The 22,904-nt window shown below is 44.8% G+C and overlaps 1 protein-coding gene across 1 annotated transcript in view; it reads left to right on the top strand.

Annotated features, from left to right (window-relative positions):
• The window catches only part of DOCK2 (dedicator of cytokinesis 2), a 556,464-nt gene that overhangs the window by 502,624 nt on the left and 30,936 nt on the right, over positions 1 to 22,904 (top strand). The window contains exon 42 of the mRNA XM_015429463.1: positions 4,909 to 4,990. Within this exon, the coding sequence (XP_015284949.1) occupies positions 4,909 to 4,990 (82 nt within the window). The remainder of the gene's footprint in view (positions 1 to 4,908; positions 4,991 to 22,904) is intronic.

Genomic DNA, 22,904 nt, shown 5'->3' with positions numbered 1-22,904 from the left:
TTTCCCTTCTTCCCTCCCTCTTTCCTTTTTTGGGATGGGGTCTGGGTGTGCTGGGGGCAGGACCCCTATCCAGAACCACTTTTTCCTTTCCCTGTTCTACCCCTAGTATGACCTCTAGGTTTTAGTGGAGCCTGGACTACTCATGTATCATGCTATCTGTCATGTTTTGCATCAGCTAACGAAATATAACTTAAGCATGACTTCAGTTTTTGAAGTGTTTATCGTAACTGATAATGTAAATTATGATTGTACCAAACCGCAGAAGGGAGAAGGTCTGCACATGAGAGTGAAGAAAAAGCATTAGACTCTACTGTACAGTGCAGAATGCATTTCTTTCTCAGTCCCATTTATGACTGATTCCATATGGAAGATAGGCCATAGTTGTAAGAATTGAAAGCAGTATAATTAGAGACATTGCTGCTCTCAGTGTACGTAAACATTTCTTTTGTCCTGCTACAGAACCTGCAGAACTTGTTTACAAGAGGCAAGGAGATGACATACAGACGCGCATACCTTGGGCAATTATGCTCATACTTACCTTACCTTTGACACTCTGGAAAGAACTGGTTGTGTGCAGCCTACAAAAGAAGGGATTTTTGACAGAATGATAAATAGTTATGGCTCATAGCAGTACATGGAACAGCTCTGTTAAAAACACTGGTAGTACTTGTTGCTGAAGGCCTTTGCACAGAGAATGATGTGCACCAGCTCATTATCACATTTACTGCTGCAGAATGAATCAATAAAACAATTGAAAATGTTTTCCCCGGTATATATGGATACCCCTATGTGCATTGTTATTTAACAGTATGTCAAATAGAAATAACATAGCCCTGACAACAGTCTATTAAATCAACAGAGTACTTAGGACTGCTTTATGAAATCAAAATGCTTGTTTCATTCATTCCATTCCTCCATATTCAAGTGTTTATGCTGAAACACATCACACGTATTGGCAAACTCTTGTTTGCTCCGTAGGGGCTTTATTTTTAAAACATGAGTCATGTTCTATAACAAAATGGCACCTGAAGCTGCAGTAACCATAACAACAGTAAAAGCCATTAAACCAGTGGTCCCCAAAGTGGCATGACACCCATTGGTATGTTTCCTGGATCAGAAAAAAGCAATATAAAACAAGGGGCTTTAGGTCAGTCTCTATCAGCTGACTGGCTTGCAAAGCACTAAGCTTACCCCAGGCAAGTACATCACAGCTGTGCTCTCATTTTGACAATATATGGCCCCGTTCACACGGCGAATTTGACGCGGAAGAGCCACGATTGGATGGCGGATTTTCCGGGCATAATCAAACCACATAATCTGGCAACTGGAGCGCACCCGTGGCATGCCGCCGAAAATGCACGATAAAGAAATACCTCCTCGAAGGTAGTAGCAAACAGTTTGCCACAAGCTGCCTCCAGACTCCCTTGGTGTGATCACGCCGGCACGGCTTTTCCCTCTGGCTGTCTTTTTTGCCATGCACACACCAAGGGCCGGAACCGTGGGTTGCCACCGACGCATCTGATCGCGTTACCACGCGGGTAATTGTGGTGCCGCAAATAGCCAGCCCCCCCCCCCGTGTTTTCCGGCCCGTGTGACCGGGGCCTCCATAGATTTTCTTCTGTCTCTGGGGTTGGCAGCGTCAGCCCATGGCTGCACAAAGAGCCCACTCTCCTCTTTATTTTGAAACAGAAACCAAACAGCATCTCTTCCCAGAGCAATCTCAACTTTCCTCCATCCCCTCAAAGCAGGAGGTACTTCCAAAGAGCCCAGGAAGCATCATCTTGGTGTCTACATTCAGTAGCAGCTGCTTCCATCATGGGACAAAATAATGATTTGGTGATTAGTCCCAGCTCCATGGCAGCCATTTTGTGATAGTGTCCACGATCCTTTCCCAAAATTCCAAGAGCATCCTAAAACTTTAGGGAGTTCCACATTAAAATTACAATACCATATAAAACATTCAAAGCATTAAGCCTGGTCAGTACACCAGTAGATACTAAATCTTTTGCTCATCAGAAAGTTAAGGCACCATTCTAATAATAGCAGAATTCAGTTTAAATAGGTCCATTGCCTTTGCAGCTTTTTTAAAAAAAAAAGTTCACAGAATGACAAAGTAACACCAGGGAAGTGGCCAAGCTGATATAAAATTTCCCTTGAAGTGAGTGTTGATGTCAGTACAGAAAAAGACCTTGTTCCAGGCCAACTTGCATAAATTAAGGGATACTAATCTATTTCTCATCAAAAGGAATGGGGAGGAGCATACAGGTGACAACTTTCTTTGAGATATGCTAACCAGCCTGCTTAAGGCTCATTATAGTTACTTCAGATTTCCTCACTACCACTTTGTAAGAATGCTGCAGCCACTTTAAGTTCTTGTTTTCTTCAGTCTTCTTCTAGCTATTATAGTGTTGAATGAAAAGAACATGAAACAGGTTGTCTTTTCTAAGCACTGAGCTGTTTATTCAATAGGATGGTATTTTTGGACCATGATTGTTAAAGGCCAAGATCCCATTGTAAGGCAGGCATAGAAAGCTTTGAAAATCTTACACTTTCCTTTATAAGAATGTTTTATATCAGCTTGTCAAAATATCATCTCTGCCTCCATTTCCCAGGCCCCAGCACTCAAGCAAAAAAGCACTTAAGAACCACTCTCTTATTGTTCCGAATTCACCTTTCACCTTCCCTTTCTTCTGGGCTTCTTGTTCTGGGAACGAAAGTTGCTACACAGATACATGACAGCCTATTAAAAGCTAGGCAGGCTTTTCTTTCCTATAGGATGCAATTTGGAATGGCTTCAACAAGTAACCAAACACATTTCCCTATGATTTGTATAGGAAGAGGCAATACTTATCCCCATTACAAAGATGAAGCACTTAAGTTTAACTGAGGGCCAAACTAGACATTACAACATCCATGGGTCTGACCTGTGGATGCTGATGCCATTTTAGAGAGTGCCCTGCAGCTGTTTTGGCACTCAAAAAGACATGTGGGGGAGGAATATGATTACCTCTTCCCCCTGCACTGTGGCCCTCACAAGATTTTTTAAATCTCAGAAAAGCTTACATGGCATTCCAGTGGGCTTCCATTAAGACTCTGATTAGATTTATTTAGTTAGCCTCAACAAATCTAAAGTGTCAGCTTCTCCATGATTATTCATTCAAAAGTTTATTTGATCAAAAGATTATTGAAAAAGAAAAATGCAGCTGAAAAGGGCATGCTATATGGGAGAAGGGGTCTCACCATTTTCTTCTTCTGTTTTCCTGAGCTCAATGGCCTCCTGGAGGTGGTGTTTGGAGGAAACAAAAGACAACCAACAGGTCTGGATGCAGTGAATCAAATAGCAACTCTAGGGCCCATTTCAAATCAAAGAATAGCCAGAAGGGTGAATAATTAACCTCTGTCCCTTTCTTCCATCTCCGACAGCAGTAAATAAAACATTTCAGAGAATTATTCACAGATTTCAGTTTTTCAATTACCTTGGCTCTGAGGGTTTTTTTTTTTAAGTGTTCCAGAGCCTGTTCCTACCTCCCAGCAGCAAATATGTTCCAGTTCTGGATCTCATATCTTCTGGCTCCATTTGTAAGGTTAAGCTCTAAGGTCCTGGAAGCACTTTCTCTCTCCAAAAGATAACACAAAACTACACTGGCAAATTAGTTTTGCAAGGAAACAAAGGTGGCTTGAACAAATATACAAAGCTGCATTATTCTGTATTGTGTATCAAGGTCACTATTGTGTATTCTCCATGGTCTACATAAAGTAGAGGTCTTTCACATGCCCTGTTTACCTGATCCTTTTAACTGGTGATGCCATAGATTGAATCTGGGACCTTTTACATACAAAGTATATACACTATGCTGACCTACAGCCCTGCCCCTTCAGACAACTGTGCCTTGCATTTCAGTTACAGGATGCCACTGATTAGCTCATTAGGACCCCGATTGTCCAAGTTGTAGCAAATGTTACTTCGGTAATAATATTTCCCCTGCTTCTGTAGAAGAATAAGAAACACTCTAAATAAACAGCCTTTCCTCTCTGGAGAATCAGCAGAACAGAGGAAAAGGAAGTTGAATGGTAAAATATTCCCAGTATCAGTGCAGCTGATGGAGAGTTTTCTCCCAGTTGATGACTAGGAAGGAACTCTGGAGTGATTGTAATGTTTTCCCTCCCCACACCTCTACCAGGAGTAAAAATTAAAATGTGAAAAAGGCATTTCCCAGTCATATACAATTCTGTGAAAATAGGATGGTTTGAAGATCAAAATGTGCTTCAAATAGAATGCATCTGTTCATAGGAGAAAAATTAGGGTTGTCAGCCTCCAGGTGGGGCCTGGAGATCTCCCACTTTTACAACTGATCTCCAGCTGACAGAGATCAGCTCTCCAGGAGAAAATGGCTGCTTTGAAGGGTGGACTCTATGGCATTGTACCACACTGAGGTCCATCCCCTCCCCAAACCCCATCCTTTCCTGGATCCACCCCCAAAGTCCCCAGGTATTTTCCAACCGAGACCTGGCAACCCTAACAAAAGTGGGTAGAAGTATTTAAATAAATATTATTTTAAAGTCATCTTCCTTCATGCCTGCCAGTTAATTTAAAACTAAACACAAGCATATTTAAATGCGTACCAATAGTGGGGGGGGATCAAAATTGCTTTAAATGGCAATGTGAAATTGGTTTGAATTAATTATGATATTTTAAGCTGACAGATAAAATTAATCAAGGTGCTCTTTCAGAAATACACACTTTTCTTAACCTGCAGTATAAAGCTAAATAGCTGGTCTCAATGTTAAATTTGAATCATATTCGGGGGGGGGGGAGCGTCTTTTGTTTTCCAGGCTATGGAACATTTCACATAACTAATTGTAGCAAAATATACTGTGATGTTAAGGCCTTAACATGTCTGATTTTAGACATACAGTGCTTCACGGTGCAGCCAGTTTTGGAAGAACATCCTCAATTCAAAAATAAGCCAGTGCCTGATCAGATCATCAAGTAAGTTTTTCTCTCTAACACTGTTGTTTTATATGAATAAAATAGGAAAAAGGCCCGTTGTAGAAATAAATACAACAGTCTCTAGAAAGAGGCTCTGGTTGGGTGCCCCGGCCTTGGATACTCAGTGTCAATTTGCTGTGGTGACCTCAGCAGGGTATGATGACCATTTTCTCCAAAGGAACTGATCTCTGCTACCTAAAGAAGAGTTGTAATTTTGAGTAATCTCCAGCCCTCACCTGGAGATTGGCAACAATGGTTCCCCAGAAGGGAATGGTTGGTTTAGAGGGTGGAGGCTTTGGCTTTGTACCTGTCCGAGGTCCCACGCCTCCTGAAACCTCACCCTCTCCAGGCTCCATCCCTCACATCTCCATGAATTTCCCACCTAGAGTTGGCAACCCTATCTCCTTCCCAGCCAATCATAAACCTACCTTTATTTCCCCCTCACTCTTCAGCTTTCCACCCCCACACACCTGCAGCCTCTCCCGTGCTCTAAAGCCCTGACTGCTACATCACATTGTCTGTCATACGGGGGCCACCTCAGCAGCATATAAGGATACGGAGCCCACCATTTTCTCCATGGGAACTGATCTCTGCCATCTGGAAAGCAGTTGTAATTCTGAGTGATCTCCATCCCTCACCTGGAGATTGGACACATTTTACCTCAGAACAGCAAACTGTTTAGAATGTTAGAGGCAAAAGCCAATCAAGTCACACATGCAAACGACCTCTGTGTTCCGAGGCAAAGGCCAATGAGGCTGCATATGCAAATAACCTCTGTGTTCTGACTGGCTATGGGGGGGAGGAACAGCAAACTGTTTAGAATGTTGGAGGCAAGACTCAAGCAATGCAGCCAGTGGATAGGGACAGATTCTGAGTGACACACCAGGGCGCCAACCAATTCCGGAGCGTGTGGAATGTTCTGGAGAAGTGCCACCACCATTCGGCTTTTATATATAAGGAAGATGTGTGATGTGCAGTACAATTCTTTGCATGGCTGCTAAAGAAGTAAGTATCATGATATGTAGTAGTTATTACCCCCATGTAAGCATTGAACATGAAACTGAGCGAACTTCAGAGGACAGCGGAAGACAGGAGGGCCTGGCGGGATCTAGTCCATGGGGTTGCGAAGAGTAGGACTTGACTGTGCGACTGAACAACAACAACAAGCATTACACCCTTAATAATTCATTAGGGTTAACATCCTTCCTTACAAGTTGAAAGTTTGTAAGAGCAAAATATTTGGATTACTAGGAAACTATGAAAAGGATATGTTTTTATATCAAATGATGACCAGCTTAGACTGGAGTAATTCTGCATAGGAGTCACACACATAAAGTGAAATAGAATCATAGAATCATATAGCTGGAAGGGGCCATACAGGCCATCTAGTCCAATCCCATGCTCAATGCAGGATTAGCATAAAGCATCCCTGACGAGTGTTCATCCAGCCGCTGCTTGAAGACTGCCAATGAGGGGGAGCTCACCACCTCCTTAGGCAGTCAATTCTACTGCTGAACTACTCTTAGTGTAAAGAAAAAAATCTTATATCCAGCTGGTTACTTTTTGTCCATAGTTTAAGCCCATTATTACAAGTCCTATTCTCTGCTGTCGACAGGGGAACAGCTCCTTGCCCTGCTCTAAGTGACAGCCTTTCAAATACTTAAAGAGAGCAATCATGTCCCCTCTCAACTTTTTCTTCTCCAGACTGTACATTCCCAAGTTCCTTAGCCTTTCTTTGTAGGGCTTTGTCTGCAGGCCCCTGATTATCTTCGTCTCCCTTCTCTGCACCCGCTCCATTCTGTCTACATCCTTTGTGAAGTAAGGCCTCCAGAACTGCACATAGTACTCCAGGTGCAGCTTGACAAATGCAGTGTACAGCAGAAGGAGATATGAGACTAGTTCCAACCTAAAAGTTCTGAAAATGAACAGTTTTACCACTACACAGACTTCGATTGAGAGGGAAAGATTATAAAGCATCCCCAAGTAAAGAACTTGTAGGCTAGAACCTACAGCAGTTATTACAAGAAATCCATAAGATAAGATACAATATTTCCTCCTTTGTAAGATACAGTATTTCCTCCTTTGTAGATAAGACAATGGGAGCTGCGGTGGCTCAAGTGGTTAAGACGCTGAACTGCAGGCTGTGGAAGGTCAGTAGTTCAGCAGTTTGAGACCCAGGTGCCGCATGATGGAGTGAGCTCCCATCTCTAGTTCCAGCTCCTGCCAACCTAGCAGTTCGAAAGCAAGACATTGCAAGTAGATAAATAGGTACCACTTTGGTGGGAAGGTAACAGCGTTCCGTGCGCCTTGGTGTTTAGTCATGCCGGCCACATGACCACGGAAACGTCTTCGGACAGCGCTGGCTCTTCGGCTTTGAAACGGAGATGAGCACCGCAACCCTAGAGTCGGATTCGACTGGCTTTCGAGCAAGGGAACCTTTACCTTTACCTAGATAAGACAAAGTCCATGTAATCAGTGTAACTACTTCTTCGCTTCTTACACTATGAACCTTGTGGTCTGTTGAAATTGCTAAAATCAGGTTCCACTTACACAGCTGGCAAACTGAAGAAGTCGAAGGAAATGCATCTTCTAAGTATCTAGAACGGGCGTCTTTGCAAAGGCTGTTTGGACAATATGACTATGTGGACTCCTCCTATCAAGTTACATAGACTTTATGTCTTATCTACAATGGAGGAAATATTGTATCTTATGCCTTATTATAGTTACAGTATGCACTAACGTTGTTGTTGTGACACCACCAATTTTATAATTGTTTAATATATTGTTTGGCAATCTTTGATGGTGTTTTCTACTAGTGGAATTTGTATATTTGAGGTTAGTCAGGGAGGCTTGCTACAACAAGAGAAGCTGCTTCAGCTACGTGAGAAGCAAATACAAGGTAAAAGCAGTGGTAGGCCCACTGTTGGTTGAAAATAGAGAGACTGACAGAGGACAGAGAGAAAGCAGGAAGGCTCAATGCCTATTTTGCCTCAGGGTTTTTTCCCCCTGAAGAGAACATGCTTATCTAGAGATGGTTAATAGGCAAGGGATGGCATCTGCACTGCTGGCTGACATGGACAAAGTGGTTATTGAGAGGCACCTGGCTGCATTAGCTGAATACAAATCCCCTGGGACAGATGGTGGTCAACCAAGCCTCCTCAAAGAACTTTCTAGAGGGTTTGCAGAGCCTTTGTTCATCATCTTCAAGATCTCTTGGAGGACAGGAGATATGCCACAAGACTGGAGCAGGGCGAATGTTATCCCAGTCTTCTAAAAAGGGAGGAAAGATGACTCAGGAAAGATACTGTAGCAGAGTTTAAAAGGGTGAATCCATTAGGATCTATTATATTAAAAATAAATAAACAATATAAAAGCAAATAAAAATAATATTTTAGTCTATCAACTGTGTTCTTTAATTATCATTTACAAATCTTAAGTGCTGAAACACTCAAAATACAGGTGGAATGGAACACAAGATATCTCCTTTAGTCAAGTCACTTTTAAAACTATAAGCATAAGGCATATTTCCCAGTTGTATCCGATACCTAATTTCAAGATTCTTGCATGATGAAATACACAAATAAGTTTCCTAATAAGGGACACCTTGAAAGAACAACATTGTATCACTCTTTGTATCTGTCCTTCCATCTGTCATGCTGTCACTGCTAAGTTTATTTTTCCCCATCATTAGGGAAAAAACCTGCTGCTGAAACACCAATTTGGTTAATGCTGCCAAATGCACTGGATAGAAGAGAAGGATAATTCAAATGTAATGTAATAGATACCATCTATTAGGTAGAACCTTTTGAGCCTTTGTTTCTTTCAGTCACTTGTACTGGAAAGGGGAGGAAGCAAGCACACCATGGGGCTAACTCTGGATGAGAATGAAAAATAAAGGTGGCATCAGTCAGTAATGCTCCCAAATAATGGTTTGTGGGTTCTTGATTCTTTAAGGAAGATGGAATTCTCACTCTTTCTACCTGCACATTCTGACACTCCTGTCACTGCCTGATTGACAGCTCTGTCTCATCTCTACCTGGTATCCAGTGTTCCCTCTAAGCTGAGTTAGTGTGAGCTAGCTCACAATATTTTAGCCTCCGGCTCACACATTTTTGTCTGAGCTCAGGAAGGATGGCTCCAGCGCAAACTCATTCATGCAGTAGCTAAATCGCTCACTCACAACTTTAATGCCAGTAGCTCACAAAGTAGATTTTTTGCTCACAAGACTCCACAGCTTAGAGGGGGGCATTGCTGGTATCCCAAGTAATGTCTGACCCCCTTGTTTCTTTCTCTTCCTGCATCAAAGCAGGATGGGGAGACCGTAGCGCTCTCCCAGCTTGCCCCACCCGGTTTTTCGGTCCTTCACCAATCACGGACTAGGGGGCGGGGGGGAGGAGTGGCTATTTTCATTCGGGAGGCTTACTCCTTTAGGGTATGGAGTGCGTCGGCTAGTGTGGGAAGCCGGGGAAAGTGTGGCGATTTGGCTAGTGTACCGACCGCCTAACGCGCCGGCCAATAGCTTACCGTCTCTGTTGGAGGCCGTATCAGGCTGGGCGTTGGAGCACCCTAGGCTGATAGTCTTGGGTGACTTCAACGTCCATGCTGATGTCGCTACCTCCAAACAGGCTGCGGACCTGGTGTCATCCATGGCGGCACTGGGACTCTCCCAGTGTGTAATGACTCCCACTCACCAGGCCGGTCACATGCTCGATTTGGTCTTTGCAGTGGGGGTTACAGTGGACCGGATTACTGCAGTGATCGGGCCACCATGCCCTGAAGGCCCATCTGAATGTTCCACCCTGACTCTGTTTAGGCGGCGAGCGTATTTTAGCTCACCCGCAGAGCCAGATGGACCCATTGCGGGTTCAGATGGCCCTACGGGATCCAATGCCCCCCGGCGGCTCGTTAGATGAGTTGGTTGAGGACTGGTGCAGCCGACTCTCTACTGCCATCGATGAGATCACTCCCCGGCACCCTCTGCACTCCCGTGCCAAACTCGCTCCATGGTATACCCAGGAGCTGAGGAGTATGAAGCGGGAGTTAAGACGGTTGGAGAGACGGTGGCGGCGAGTTCGCGACGGAGCTACAAGAGCATCTTATAGGACGTTTATGAAAGCCTATGAGATGGCAGTCAAGGCTGCAAAGAGGACGTTCTTTGCATGTGAGATTGCATCCACTAGCTCACGCCCAGCCCAATTATTAAGAACAATTCGGTCTATAACAGCTCTGCCTCAAGGCAGGCCAAAAGAGAGGGAAATGGAGATTGGCTGTAAGGCTTTTGCGAGCTATTTTGCGGATAAAGTCTTGGCGCTGCGCCGTGACCTCCCCACCACGCTTGAAACAGTGAGCGAACTCGAGGCCCCTTGCACGTCTGCGTCGGTTTTGGATCATTTTGACCTGCTCAGTCTTGAGGAAGTTGATAGACTACTCATAGCTGTACGCCCAACCACATGCGTCCTTGATCTGTTCCCTTCCTGGCTCATTAAAGCGGGCCACGAGGGGTTTCGAGGAGCTCTTAGGGAGATTATCAACAAGTCTCTCACTGAGGGACGGTTCCCAGGAGCTCTCAAGGAGGCGATGGTCCGCCCTCTCTTGAAGAAACCAACTTTGGATCCGGCCAAATTGGCCAGCTATAGGCCGGTTTCCAATCTGCCCTATTTGGGCAAGTTGATTGAGAGGGCGGTGGCGGTACAGCTTCAGGGTTTTCTGGATGACGCTTCTACTCTCAATCCCTTCCAGTCCGGCTTTCGCCCAGGTCACGGGACGGAGACGGCATTGGTCGCTCTTACTGACGACCTCCGTAGGCACCTGGATTGGGGTGGTTCGGCGGTGCTGCTGTTGTTGGACCTGTTGGCTGCGTTTGACATGGTCGAACACCAGCTGCTCGCCCATCGCCTCGCCGACATGGGAATACAAGTACTGGCCTTACAGTGGCTTGTCTCCTTTCTCCAAGGTCGGGAACAAAGGGTGATGCTTGGGGAACAGCAGTCCAGGAGGCGCTCTCTTGAGTGCGGCGTACCCCAGGGCACAGTACTGCCCCCGATGTTATTTAACATCTTTATGCGCCCCCTTGCCCAGGTGGCTCGGAGGTATGGGTTGGGTTGTCATCAGTACGCTGATGATACCCAGCTCTATCTGATGTTGGGTGGCTATTCGGACTTCAGACCGGAAGATCTGGACCGGGCGTTACAGGCCGTGGCTGGTTGGCTTCGGCTGAGCCGGTTGAAGCTAAACCCGGCGAAGACGGAGGTCCTGTGCCTGAGTCGTGGTGGTGCACAGTTGGAGGCCCCGCTCCCGGCCTTCGATGGGGCACTGCTAGTGCCAGCGCCGGAGGTTAGGAGTTTGGGGGTGCTCCTGGATGCCTCCCTGACAATGGAGGCCCAGGTAGCGGCCACTGCCAAATCGGCCTTTTACCATCTTCGGCTGGTTCGGCAGTTGGTTCCCTTCCTTGACCGCCGCGACCTGGCGACGGTGATCCATGCGATGGTCACCTCGAGACATGACTACTGTAACGCTCTCTACATGGGGCTGCCCTTGTCTCAAATCCGGAAGCTGCAGCTAGTGCAGAACGCCGCGGCTAGGCTGCTGATGGGTTCTCCATGGTGGGAGCACATCCAGCCCAATTATTAAGAAGGTCACTGCACTTAGGTCACTGCACTGGCTGCCCATAGCATACCGGATTCGTTTCAAGGTGCTGGTGCTTACCTTTAAAGCCCTATATGGCCAGGGACCGACCTACCTGAGGGACCGCCTTCTCCCATACATACCCCCAAAGAGCACTACGGTCTGGGGCCCAACATCGGCTGATTATTCCGGGCCCCAAGGAAGCCAGGCTCACCAGTACCAGGGCCAGAGCCTTTTCTGTGGTGGCTCCTTACTGGTGGAACGAGCTCCCGCAGGGCCTGCAAGACGGAGCTCTTCCACCAGGCCTTTCAATAGGAGCCGCCACCACTGTTACCACCAAATGATCCTAGTGAATGCTTGGATCTTAGATCTGGCCCTGACATATCGCTAGGCCTCCAGCACGAGGATGATGAGTGGTGGAATCACGCAGAAGGAGATCTGGAAGCACGCCATCTAATTTGTAATATTCTATGCACGTTACTGTTAACTGCTAATGTATGTTTTAAAGTATTTGTTTATGAGATTTTATAGAGTTTTTAAGTATTTTGTATGTCAACAGGGTACAGTGTACTGCTTTGTGAGCCGCCCTGAGCCTGCTTGCAGGATGGGCAGGGTATAAATAAATAAAACTGTTCCTAAATTTTGCTGCTGCTCCATCATCAGAACTTCAAAGGTTCCTCCTTCATCTCAACCATTTTTTCTCAAGGCCCATTCATGGTGATCTGTTGCCGGCTACTGCAGCCTTCTCACTTGCTGTACACAAATAGACTACAGGAGCCACAGACTCCTTATCACTAATCACTAATGTTGTTTGTCTGTCTGTTCTTAATGTATTCTCCTGTCCTACAAAATTCAAAGGAGATACCAGACTGTCTGGTTTCTCAGTTAGCCTATTTCAATACAAAGGGAACTGTCCATCATTTTTCTAAAACAAGTACCTCCATAAAACAACATATTACAATAAAATTTTCTGAAAATATTTTGAAAGTTCCAAATATGTTCTGAATGATCAGGATGAGTTATGTGGTGTTTGTCACAGGCACCCAGGACAATGAGTCCAAATCAGGAACCTATTTGTTGCAGCTGTGCTATTCATTGATCATAGCTCTGGAAGTTTCTTTGGTTTTTCTGGGGTTTGTCTTGAATGGGTGGGACCATATTGATTAGTTTGGTCATAAAGGTAAAGGTAAAGGTCCCCTTGCTCGAAAGCCAGTCGAATCCGACTCTAGGGTTGCGGTGCTCATCTCCGTTTCAAAGCCGAAGAGCCAGCGCTGTCCGAAGACGTTTCCGTGGTCATGTGGCCAGCATGACTAAACACCAAGGTGCACAGAACGCTGTTACCTTCCCACCGAAGTGGTCCCTATTTATCTACTTGCAATTTCTTGCTTTCGAACTGCTAGGTTGGCAGGAGAGTTTGGTCATAGCAAGTCACAAATAATGAACAGTGGATGATGGCAGTTCAATAGTATAATGCTTTCAGTTCTCTAAATAGTTGTCATCTGCACACTATGTCTCTGGTTCTCTCTAGTGAAATCTTTTTATTTTGCACTCAGTTCAAAATGCTTCCCCTTCCATTACTTTTTCTTTTCTATAGCTATGATCCTAGCTACTACGGTGATCATAGTTCTCTATCACCAGCAGAGTCACCCTCTAGCCTTGCATAGAAACTTCTTCATCTTTCTGTCCTCTTATTCCCTTTTTCTTCTCACTCTGCTCAACTGAGAGAGCTCTGCTGTCAGACTCCTTTGTTTCTTCCTCCCACTCCAGCTTTTGTGCCTTCTGCTTTCCTAGCTCCTGTGCTTGGAACAGCCACTGTCCATCTGGTTACCTCTTTTCCCTCTGGAAAGCCTGCTTCTTCTATTTCTATTTCTTCACATCCCACATTTAGTTAAATGTGTCTGTCCTGTTTCATTCTCCCATTAACTTTTTCAGCCCATCACAAATCATAATAAAGGGCTTTGTGCCAAGAACCTTGTAAATTCATTATTGTTTTGATCACCTAGCATTAGTAATTACAGTTGTTGTGGTAGGCCACTTGTGCCTTAATCTTACTAATTACTTACTAATAATGTCAAAATAATTTTTTTAAGTATTCATTCCATAAATATAAAAGTACTCCAACCTGGATAGCCCAAGCTAGCCCAATCTCGTCAGATCTCGGAAGCTAAGCAGGGTCAACCCTGGTCAGTATTTGGATGGGAGACCACCAAGAAATACCAGGGTTATGATGCAGAGGCAGACAATGGGAAACCACCTCTGAATGTCTCTTGCCTTGAAAACCCTATGGGGTTGCCATAAGTCAGCTGTGATTTGACGGCAACCCCCCCCAAAAAAAAAACCCCGTAAAGGTGGGGTTTTGCCTTACCAAACTAGTGCTTTTCTTAAAGCTTGTTTAGTTGTTCATATACCAAATGTATTTTCTTTTAAATGGATCATTGGTAGATAATAGGGATGGACACAAACTGCAGAAGTGTGATTCAGTTCATGGTTTGTGGGACCAGAAAACCTCATTTAAAGGCACTGTAGTCCCTTTATACGGAGTTTTCTAAAAGCCATAAAAACAACCGAGCAGTGGGAGCACTCCCAGCCACTCAGCTGTTTCAGGGATTGCACAAGAAAGCCGGAAAATGGGGAACAGCCTGTCTGGGGTTGGGGCTGGGCACCGCTTCAACAGAGGAAGCCCCTGTCCATCACCTGGGGATCCAGGAGAGCCCAGGCATTCATGCAGCATCCCTCCATTGCTTCTGGATGCCCCAACACCCGGAGAACTCACCAAGGAGGCCAGTGGAGGAGATGAGGCAGTGGAGGATGAGAGGCCAGCAGTGGAGAAGGGTAAGCCAGCTGAGGCAGTTGGCAGCAAGGAGAGGAGGAGATGGCTGCGGCAAGTCACACAGTGGCAGCAGGGCCACAGCCGCAGGCTGCAGCTGCTGTGCTTCCACCAGCCCCAAAGGTCCACCCCAGGAGCCCAGGGCAGGGGCAGGGAGATAGTGCCTGCAGGAAAGGAGGCCAGTCCTGCCCTGGGATCACATGGGTTAGGTGTCCTCCAGTGGCAGCAACAAATATGAGCCCACAGGAAGTGTGCCGGCCATGGGGGATGCCTAACCCACTTCGTCCCCTAGGCTGGAGTGGCCTCCTTTCCTGCCAGCACCACCTCTCCTGCCCTGGGCTCCTGGGGTGGGCCTGCTGTACTGCTGCCATGGCATGTGGCTGCACAGCTCACCATGGCCATCTTTGTTTTCCAGCTTTCTTGAGCAGTCCCTTTAAAATATAAAGGGTCTGTGCAAGAAAACTGGAAACAGTTGAGTGGCAAGTTTCTGCTTTGGTCCCAAACTGGCATGAATCCCACAAACTGCCTTAAAAGTTCATGGAAGTTTGTGATGATTAACCCATCAAGAACTTCATTTCATGAACCATAAATAGGGCAAAATTTGTCCCGAATTTCGCTTTGTGGTTTGGTTCATGCCCATAACCTAGTAGATAATATCTTTCATTTTGCTATAAAATTACAGGTCAATCCCAATTATCTGTATCTTCTGTGAATGGCTCTTACTAAGAGCATACAGTAAAGCAGCCACCCCATCTTTCTTACTGCAAGATAACTGGGAAATTGAATATAGATTCAGGTGGGGTAGCCGTGTTGGTCTGAAGCAGCAGAACAAAGTTCGAGTCCGGTGGTATCTTTAAGGCCAATAGAATAAAATGTTGTTTTGGTATTAAATGTTCCACCGGACTCAAACTTTGTTCTGTGAAATTGAATGTCTATCCACAAGGGCATTTAAAGACTCTGGGAAGATGCAAATGGACCTGACCTTTTCACCCACCTTTCTCTACCATTGTAGATAGTGGATTTCACACAAGTAGATAGAGTTACTCTGAGTATTTGTTTTGCCATACCTCCAGTTTACAGTGACCCCAAGAACTCCAGTTTTTGTGGATTTATACAAGGCCATCCAAGAGAATTGTCTTTAGCTTTGAAAGGTGTTGTGAGGTGTCTGCAAGCTTATACAATAATCTATTTAAACTAATATCTGAAAAGGAGATATGTGCTGCTTTAAAGTTTGGAGTAGTGTAAAACAATTCAGGATGTTTTACTGTACAGATTGTCAAGGCTGGCCTGACTATTAGGTGAACCTAGGCAATCTCCTAGTGCTCCAGAGTAGGCGCCAGTTTGAAGGGTGCCGAAAAGCTCCTCACTTAACTGTTCTTCTTTCTCCTGTTCTCCAGACCTCTCAGTCACCTTTGTTCCTGTGCTGCCAAGAGGCTGCTACTTCCTGCAGCTACATGTCCTTTGGGGCTGGTGGAAGCATAGCAGAGGGGAAGGGAGGAAGAGAGGGGCACAATTGGTGTGCCCGCCCAGTAGCTGAGACTGCATCATGACAGTGTTTTTCAGGTGGCTTCCCAGGTAGCTCCAGTTCAACCCCTCCCCATTCTCCCAGCTGGGCAACTGAAGATGTCTCCAGTCAGGGGCGGATTAAGGCTCACTGGTGCCCTAAGCACTGACCAATCTTGGTGCCCCTCTCCTTTCCACACTGACCCAGTCCATTTTAGTTGTTGACCTGTCTGACCAGATATACAATACAGGTTGCAGCAATGCAAAAATTTATTCATATGATAACACAATATACTGTACAAACTAAGCCAAGCTTGGGCTACATAAAGTTCTACAAAAATGCAATACAACATCTATTGTAATATTTCACAAGTTAAATGTATCAGAGTTCCAATATTCATGACCTGAAAGGCAATTTTCTACATTTCATTTTCGCAAAATCACTGATAACATCCTCGAAATTAATACCTCTCATAATGTCTGCTTCAATTGTTAATATACACAGTGAGTTGAGTCTTTCTTGAAGCATAACTGATCTATTTGGGTTTTTTACACGTTACAGTTGTGAGAAAGACCTCTCTGTTGTGCAGTTGGTGACCATTAATGTTAAAAATATTCTTAAGGCAATTTCAACATTGGAAAAGGCACTCTCTAGTTTGTCTTCTGTAATTGTGTCGTGAAGTTCCATGTGAGTGAAAGATGTTTTCTTGGTTGTTTTAAACTTATGAAGAACATACGAATGGAACTGCTGAAGCTCTGTAGACAAAGTGTTGTTCATGTTATCTGGATAACAATGAGTGTCTGACAAGTCTTTCAGTACCTTTCACTTTCTGATAATTGGGAATTAGCACCTTGTTGGGTGGCATTAGGAAAATCTGTCAGACAAGAGAATCTGTCTGCTATTTCAGTGTACACCTTTCGTCTCCTCCTCATTTCCATTTCTAACTTTTCAACAATTACAACAATTTTTCTTTTTACCCTTTCCTCAACTTTGTGGTGCCCCCTTTGGCCCTGGTGTCCTAAGCACGTGCTTAGTCTGCTTAATGGTTAATCTGCTCCTGTCTACTGGAAGGGAAGTTTTCAGTGGTAGCTCAGACCTTTTGTGAGGCAGCCATTTCCTGTGATACAATCCCACATTGCATGGCAATAGATTAATCAACAGCATGCATGAAGCCAATCATGACTGGCTTATGATTAGGTGTGAAAGACCCTTTGGACTGGCCCTACCGCCTCTCTCTCTCTCACACACACATACACTTCCCAGTGGTATCAGATTTCACCTTGGAGAAGCAGCTGCCACACTGGGCAGGGGGGAGGGGAGGGGTACAGGGACTTGGTGAGTGATGAATGTTCCGAGGAAGTTGGCAGCCTTGCCTTTAAGACACTAGTGTTTGTGCTCACATTAAACTTGGTTAATATATGGATTTTGAAGTTGCATATACAGACAATATCTTGCCCTATGGGGGATTTTGCAATTACAAGTCTCAGCTGTAGAACACAGCTAGACACTGTTAAATGTTTGCTCTCCCCTCCTCCACAGTAGGAAATATTTATAATTCCTATTTAATTTAATTTCTTAGTTATAGTAATGGTTATGAAACTGTCCTCAATGGTGTTCTGTATTCTAATTTGTCCGGATAGGACTATGTTTCCTCAGTTAATGAAGATGACTGTATTGACTCTAAGCAAATGAGTAAGAGTGTGCAAAAAAAAGAAAACTTAAACAAAATAGTACATTATTAAAAAATAATATTCAGAGAATAAACAGGGAGTCATAAAATATCCAATAATAAATTTAAAACAAAACAAAACAGCTGTGTAGGGCAACATGCGTTTAATTTTAACTCTTTTTCCAAAAGAGGTTGATGTTCCAGTTCAACTAATGAAGCTGGATCTAAAACGGTTAGAATCTTTTTCTGGGTTTGAACAGATCTCACAACCTAGATTGCAGAAAAAGTAACTTTCTGGTCTTCATTATTAAGAAAGTGAGACAAATGCCATTGTCCCTGGTGCATTCTGCCCTAACCTCCATGCTCTTTACGTCTATGTGAAATTTCCAGGAGAGACCATCCAGAGATTTGGGAAGAGGGGTGTGTCATCAATATGCTGAAGATGGCCAGCTCTGTCTTTTCATCTCATCCAAGTGAGCCAGTGACAATTCCAAACTAGCCTGTTTGTTTCTTTCCCCCCTCATACTATCTCTTTGTCATACTCCCTTGTAGCTATACAACCTCAACATAATCTTTCTCTTTCTTTCCTCCTATGTAGGAAAAATTATTCTTCCATCTCCTGTCTTTGGTTCAGACCCCCATTGGCACTGGACCTACACAGGCTGGCTGCAGATGAGATTTTTCCAGCTAAAATCTATCTGGAGGGTGCCCCTCCCCCTCTGGAGCGGACACAAATGGCTTTTCCTTCCCGAGCCATCACATCCTCCAGAGGTGGGCATCCCCTTCTCCCTCAGTTCCTTTTTTTGCTGCCATGTTGATAGGAGCTTTTGAGTCTAGCTATGTTTTTTTCATCCAGATAATGAGAAACCTCCTGAAGGCCCATCTTGACCCACAGTGCCCATTCTAGGAATGTACTGAAGCGCTCAAACGTGGCGCATGACACAGAACATACCCTGTCCATAAAGAACTGGCCATCAAAAGAAAACCCCAACAGCTCAAAATCATCTGGATGCACGGGGAGGAGGTGAAACACAGATTTAATATCACACTTCGCCAACTCCACCGCACGACCACAGTGTTGTACGATATGAGCCACCTGGTCAAATGAGGTGTACCGCACCATGCACAGATGATCTGGAATGGCATCATTAACAGATTCCCCCTGAGGGTATGAAAGGTGGTGAATCAGGCAAAATTCATCAGGTGCCTTCTTAGGTACTATACCCAAAGGTAAAACCCACAAATTAGGACATGGTGGTGCCGAAAAGAGGCCTAAGACCCTACCCTCCTTTACTTCCTTTGCAATCTTCTCCCGCCTCCATGCCCTTAACAGACTTCAAATTGGGAGCCAAAATCAGGGCCCTCAAACCCATGAATACGAAAATCCTCCTTCTTCCATCCTCCTTCTTAGGGTACCGACTCAACCAACCCTCCAAAGCCTCAAGCTTAACTGGGCTGGGACCCTTTTCCCCCAGCAGCAGTGGAACCACCTCCACTCCTCTGGCACTGACTGCTACAGGGCTTCCCCCTGGAGCATGCCGTAAAAGAGTGGGGTCCCCACACAATGGGCATTCATGCCTATAAGTGCATGTCTTTCTACTGCAACCCCCCTGGGAGCCAAACTCCCAGCAAAGCAAGCAGGGTTGAACCGCCTGCCCCGTGGGTCCTTGGGAAACAGAACTGGAACCAGCTGGCAGGTGGTGCACCATATGCCCGCTGTGCGATCAGTCACCCACATTGGGCCTTGCCTGGGACATAAACTGCAACCAGAGATGGAGATGAATCTGATCCCAAGGGAGTGCTGGATTCATAGTGGCTCTCATACAAAATTCCTCGTCGTATTGGAGCCAGGTCAGTAAATTCAGTGTAGGCCTTATATATGATATCCAGGTATTGGAACAGCGCTGCGGCCTTCCAATGTTGCGCCCATGAGATCATTCCCGCATAAATGATAAACCCAGGTAACCAATTGGTCCAGGTCCGATCTACTCATCTCCTCAGTACCTCCTTGTCTTTTTCATCCAGCTCCTCTTTATCCTTCTTTTCCATTTCTCTATAAAGAAGGCTGAAGACATCCACAAACTCCCCTTTATAAATCTTTTTCCTGGTCGCAGGTAAAAGATGGTCCCCCAGTGGCAGAGCTGCATCGCCAAAGGGCATAGCCTTTGCAGATGCTGCTGCATAGGGATAAGCCCAAGGTGGGGAGAAACCCCAAGCCCCACAGGGACTAGCTAACATACCCATTGCTGGAGGCGAAAAGGTACCCCAAGGGGCCTGTATCTGCCACCACAATTGCTGTAGAATTGTCGGAGCCAGATGCTCCAGATGGCACTATATCAGCCCCATCGGTATTGTTACCATCTCTGGATCTAGACTCGAAAGATACTTGTTTAAGTACCTCTTCCCTAAACTTTTTCCTTTTTTTTTTTTGCAATTCCCCCCCCCCAAAAAAAAACCTACAAGAAAATAAGGAAAGGAAAACTATAAACCACAGAAAAAAGTAAAGATATACCACTAAAAACCCAAGAGGTGATGGTCATATAATGATTACAATAAAATAGCTTTAAGTAAAAAAAAAAGTAATTTCTTACATTGAAGGTGATCGTTAAAGTCGCTTAAATAATTCAAGTCCAGGTATTCTGACTTAGTAAAGAGCAATACAAAAGAACGATTAAATATTAAGAAACAAAAAACAAACTTCAGAGAAAATTGGCATCTCATTTGCGTCTTCTTTCCCTCAATTGATATCCTTGCTTGGGGGCAGCTGCCCCACGTTCCGAATCCGAGTCTTCTCCAGTAAGTGTTTCATCATCACTCCCCTTGTTGCTCTTCTTGTCCTCTTCCCCTGTTGGAGCCAATTGTTGCTGCAAAACCTCACATGCTTTCATAACAGAGTCAATTTCCCCCCTCTTATCTTTAAATTTGAAGAGTATGAATTCAGGTACAATCCATTTGTAGGAGATGTTATTCTTTTGTAGAAACAGGGCCAGGTCTCTGTATTTTTTTTCATTTTTTCCCCTTATTTCAAAGGGGATGTCTTTCAAAACTCTTATCTCCTTGCCATCAATTTTGAGGGTAGTTCCATTTGTTGCTTTTAATATCTGATCCCTCACATGTCTTCTGGAGAATCTAACCACAACCTCACCCAGTAGATTATTTTTCTTTATGTATTCCGAATATGACCTATAAATCACATCCATTTCGCCTTGAAGAAAATCTGCTTTTAAATCTGCAACTGGTCCCAGGGCATCACTCATAGTCTGTTTAAGATTCTCCCCTTTAATCTCAGGAACTCCCTGAAATCTCAGTGTAAAGCTTGCCTTTTCCATTTGAAGCTGTAAAAGCTGGGCTTCCAGAGTTTCTCTTCTTTTCCATCTCCTGCATTTGCTTTTTGAGCTTTTTGGTGTTGGCATCCACTACTTTAAGATTCTCAGCTGCTTGCTTTGGTGTTTTTTTTAGTCTCGTCTAGTTGCTGTTGCTGTGCAGCGAAGTTTTGATTCAGTGTTGTCATTTGCTCCAGCCAGGGTCGCAAAGCTTCTGTTAGCATCTTAGAGAAGTCTATGGTTACATCCAGTTGCGTGACTGCACTCGCTGCTGGGCTAGCACTTCCTGAAGGAGGCTTAGGTTTCAGTTGCTTATCTTTCTTCGTCTTCTTCAGAGACATCTTTGAAGCTGTTTACATTTTTTAAAATTTGCCAAAAGTCTCTAAAGTCTGCAAGTTGCCTGTAATTTTCTTGTAAGTTCCTTACTACAGTCCCATTTTGCTTTCAGTTCCATTCCCCGCATGCTTTAAATCCATTTTTATTTCCGCGGGGTGGATTCCCGCCCCCCCTCGCTTACTTTAGGGGGGACTTTCAGCCACTTCTCTGGTACTCATTTCAACCAAACTCACTCTCAATGTAGATCAAGTAGATCTCACCATCAAACGTGTAAAGCACTCGACCTCCACTCTCTTGTCCCGGTGTGCATCTCTGAGTCCAATACTGGAACACAGCGGCGAGACCATCGAGGCATTGGAACGCCTCAGTCCACCGGCACCGTGCCGGGAGAAAGGCAATCCTCAACACCCCATGGCTAAAAACCCATCGCAAGGGCTTCAGGGGGGCACATACAGTCGCACCCCCTCTCCATCCACTGGTTCACGGATTGCATCCTCGGGAGCTCCTGAGAGACATGTCCACCATTAGATCACCAAAACTGGAAGCCCCCTAAACTTTTTCCTTTCAGCCCGACTCTCTTTATGCTGGCTAGACCTAACTGCGGCCCTAGTGGGTGTTGTTGCTGCAGCGCTTTGTTGCAAAGGAAACAAAATATATAGTTGCTCCCGCAGTGTATTTATTACTATTAGAGATTCCCTCTCACCGCAGGGTATACTCCCTGGCACGATGTAACATCTATCCTTCCGCGGTGTTAGAAGGTCGGTATAAAAAGGTACCTTTGTCTGAGCGACTGTGCCCGTGCGGTTCAGGGAAAGTCAAAACCTTGTTTAAATGGAACAGAATAAACAAAAATTGAGGCGGGGTGGCACTATATGTCAAGAATGAATATGCTTGCACTGAAATTCAGGAGTTTGAGAGTTGCCCTGTATAAAGTGTGTGGGTAAGGATAGAGCGGGGGGGGCTCCAAATCAACCAGAGGAACTGGATGATGCATTTGTACAACAGCTTGCTAAATATTCACAGAGACAGGATGTAGTGGTTATGGGAGATTTCAACTATCCAGATATTTGCTGGAAATCTAACTCTGCTAGACATGGGGCATCCCGCAGATTCTTGAATAGTCTTGTGGGTAATGAAGCCAAGGTGGCTGAACAAGGAACTCTCTGAAGAACTGAGACTAAAAAGGGAAATGTACAGGAAATGGAAGGAGGGTCAGATTACTGAGGGTGAGTACAAGAAGCAGGCTCGAATCTGTAGGGATGGTGTCAGAAAGGCTAAAGCACAAATGGAGCTGAGGCTTGTGAGGGATGCTAAAAACAACAAGAAAAATTTCTATGCCTATGTTCAGAGCAAAAAGAAGTGGAAAAGGGGGGGGGAACTCAACCCAGGATATGACTATGAACCAAATAGGGCTAAGCTAAACCATAATAAATAAAAAAGTACAAATATTTATTAAGGTGTGCACGTGTTAAAAGTTTCCTGATTAAAAATTGCTTTGTCTAAGATCAGACTGTAAAAGCTTGTCCACTATACATACAAATGATAGGTAAAAACTTTACAACTGAAGACCAAATGTGTTTCGGCCTCTAAGGGCCTTCCTCAGTGGTCACTATTATCTATATATTCTAGAC

This window comes from Gekko japonicus, unplaced genomic scaffold (genome assembly GCF_001447785.1).
Source record: "Gekko japonicus isolate JY-2015 unplaced genomic scaffold, Gekko_japonicus_V1.1 scaffold212, whole genome shotgun sequence".
NCBI lineage: Eukaryota > Metazoa > Chordata > Lepidosauria > Squamata > Gekkonidae > Gekko > Gekko japonicus.
This window is presented reverse-complemented; position numbering and strand designations above follow the sequence as displayed.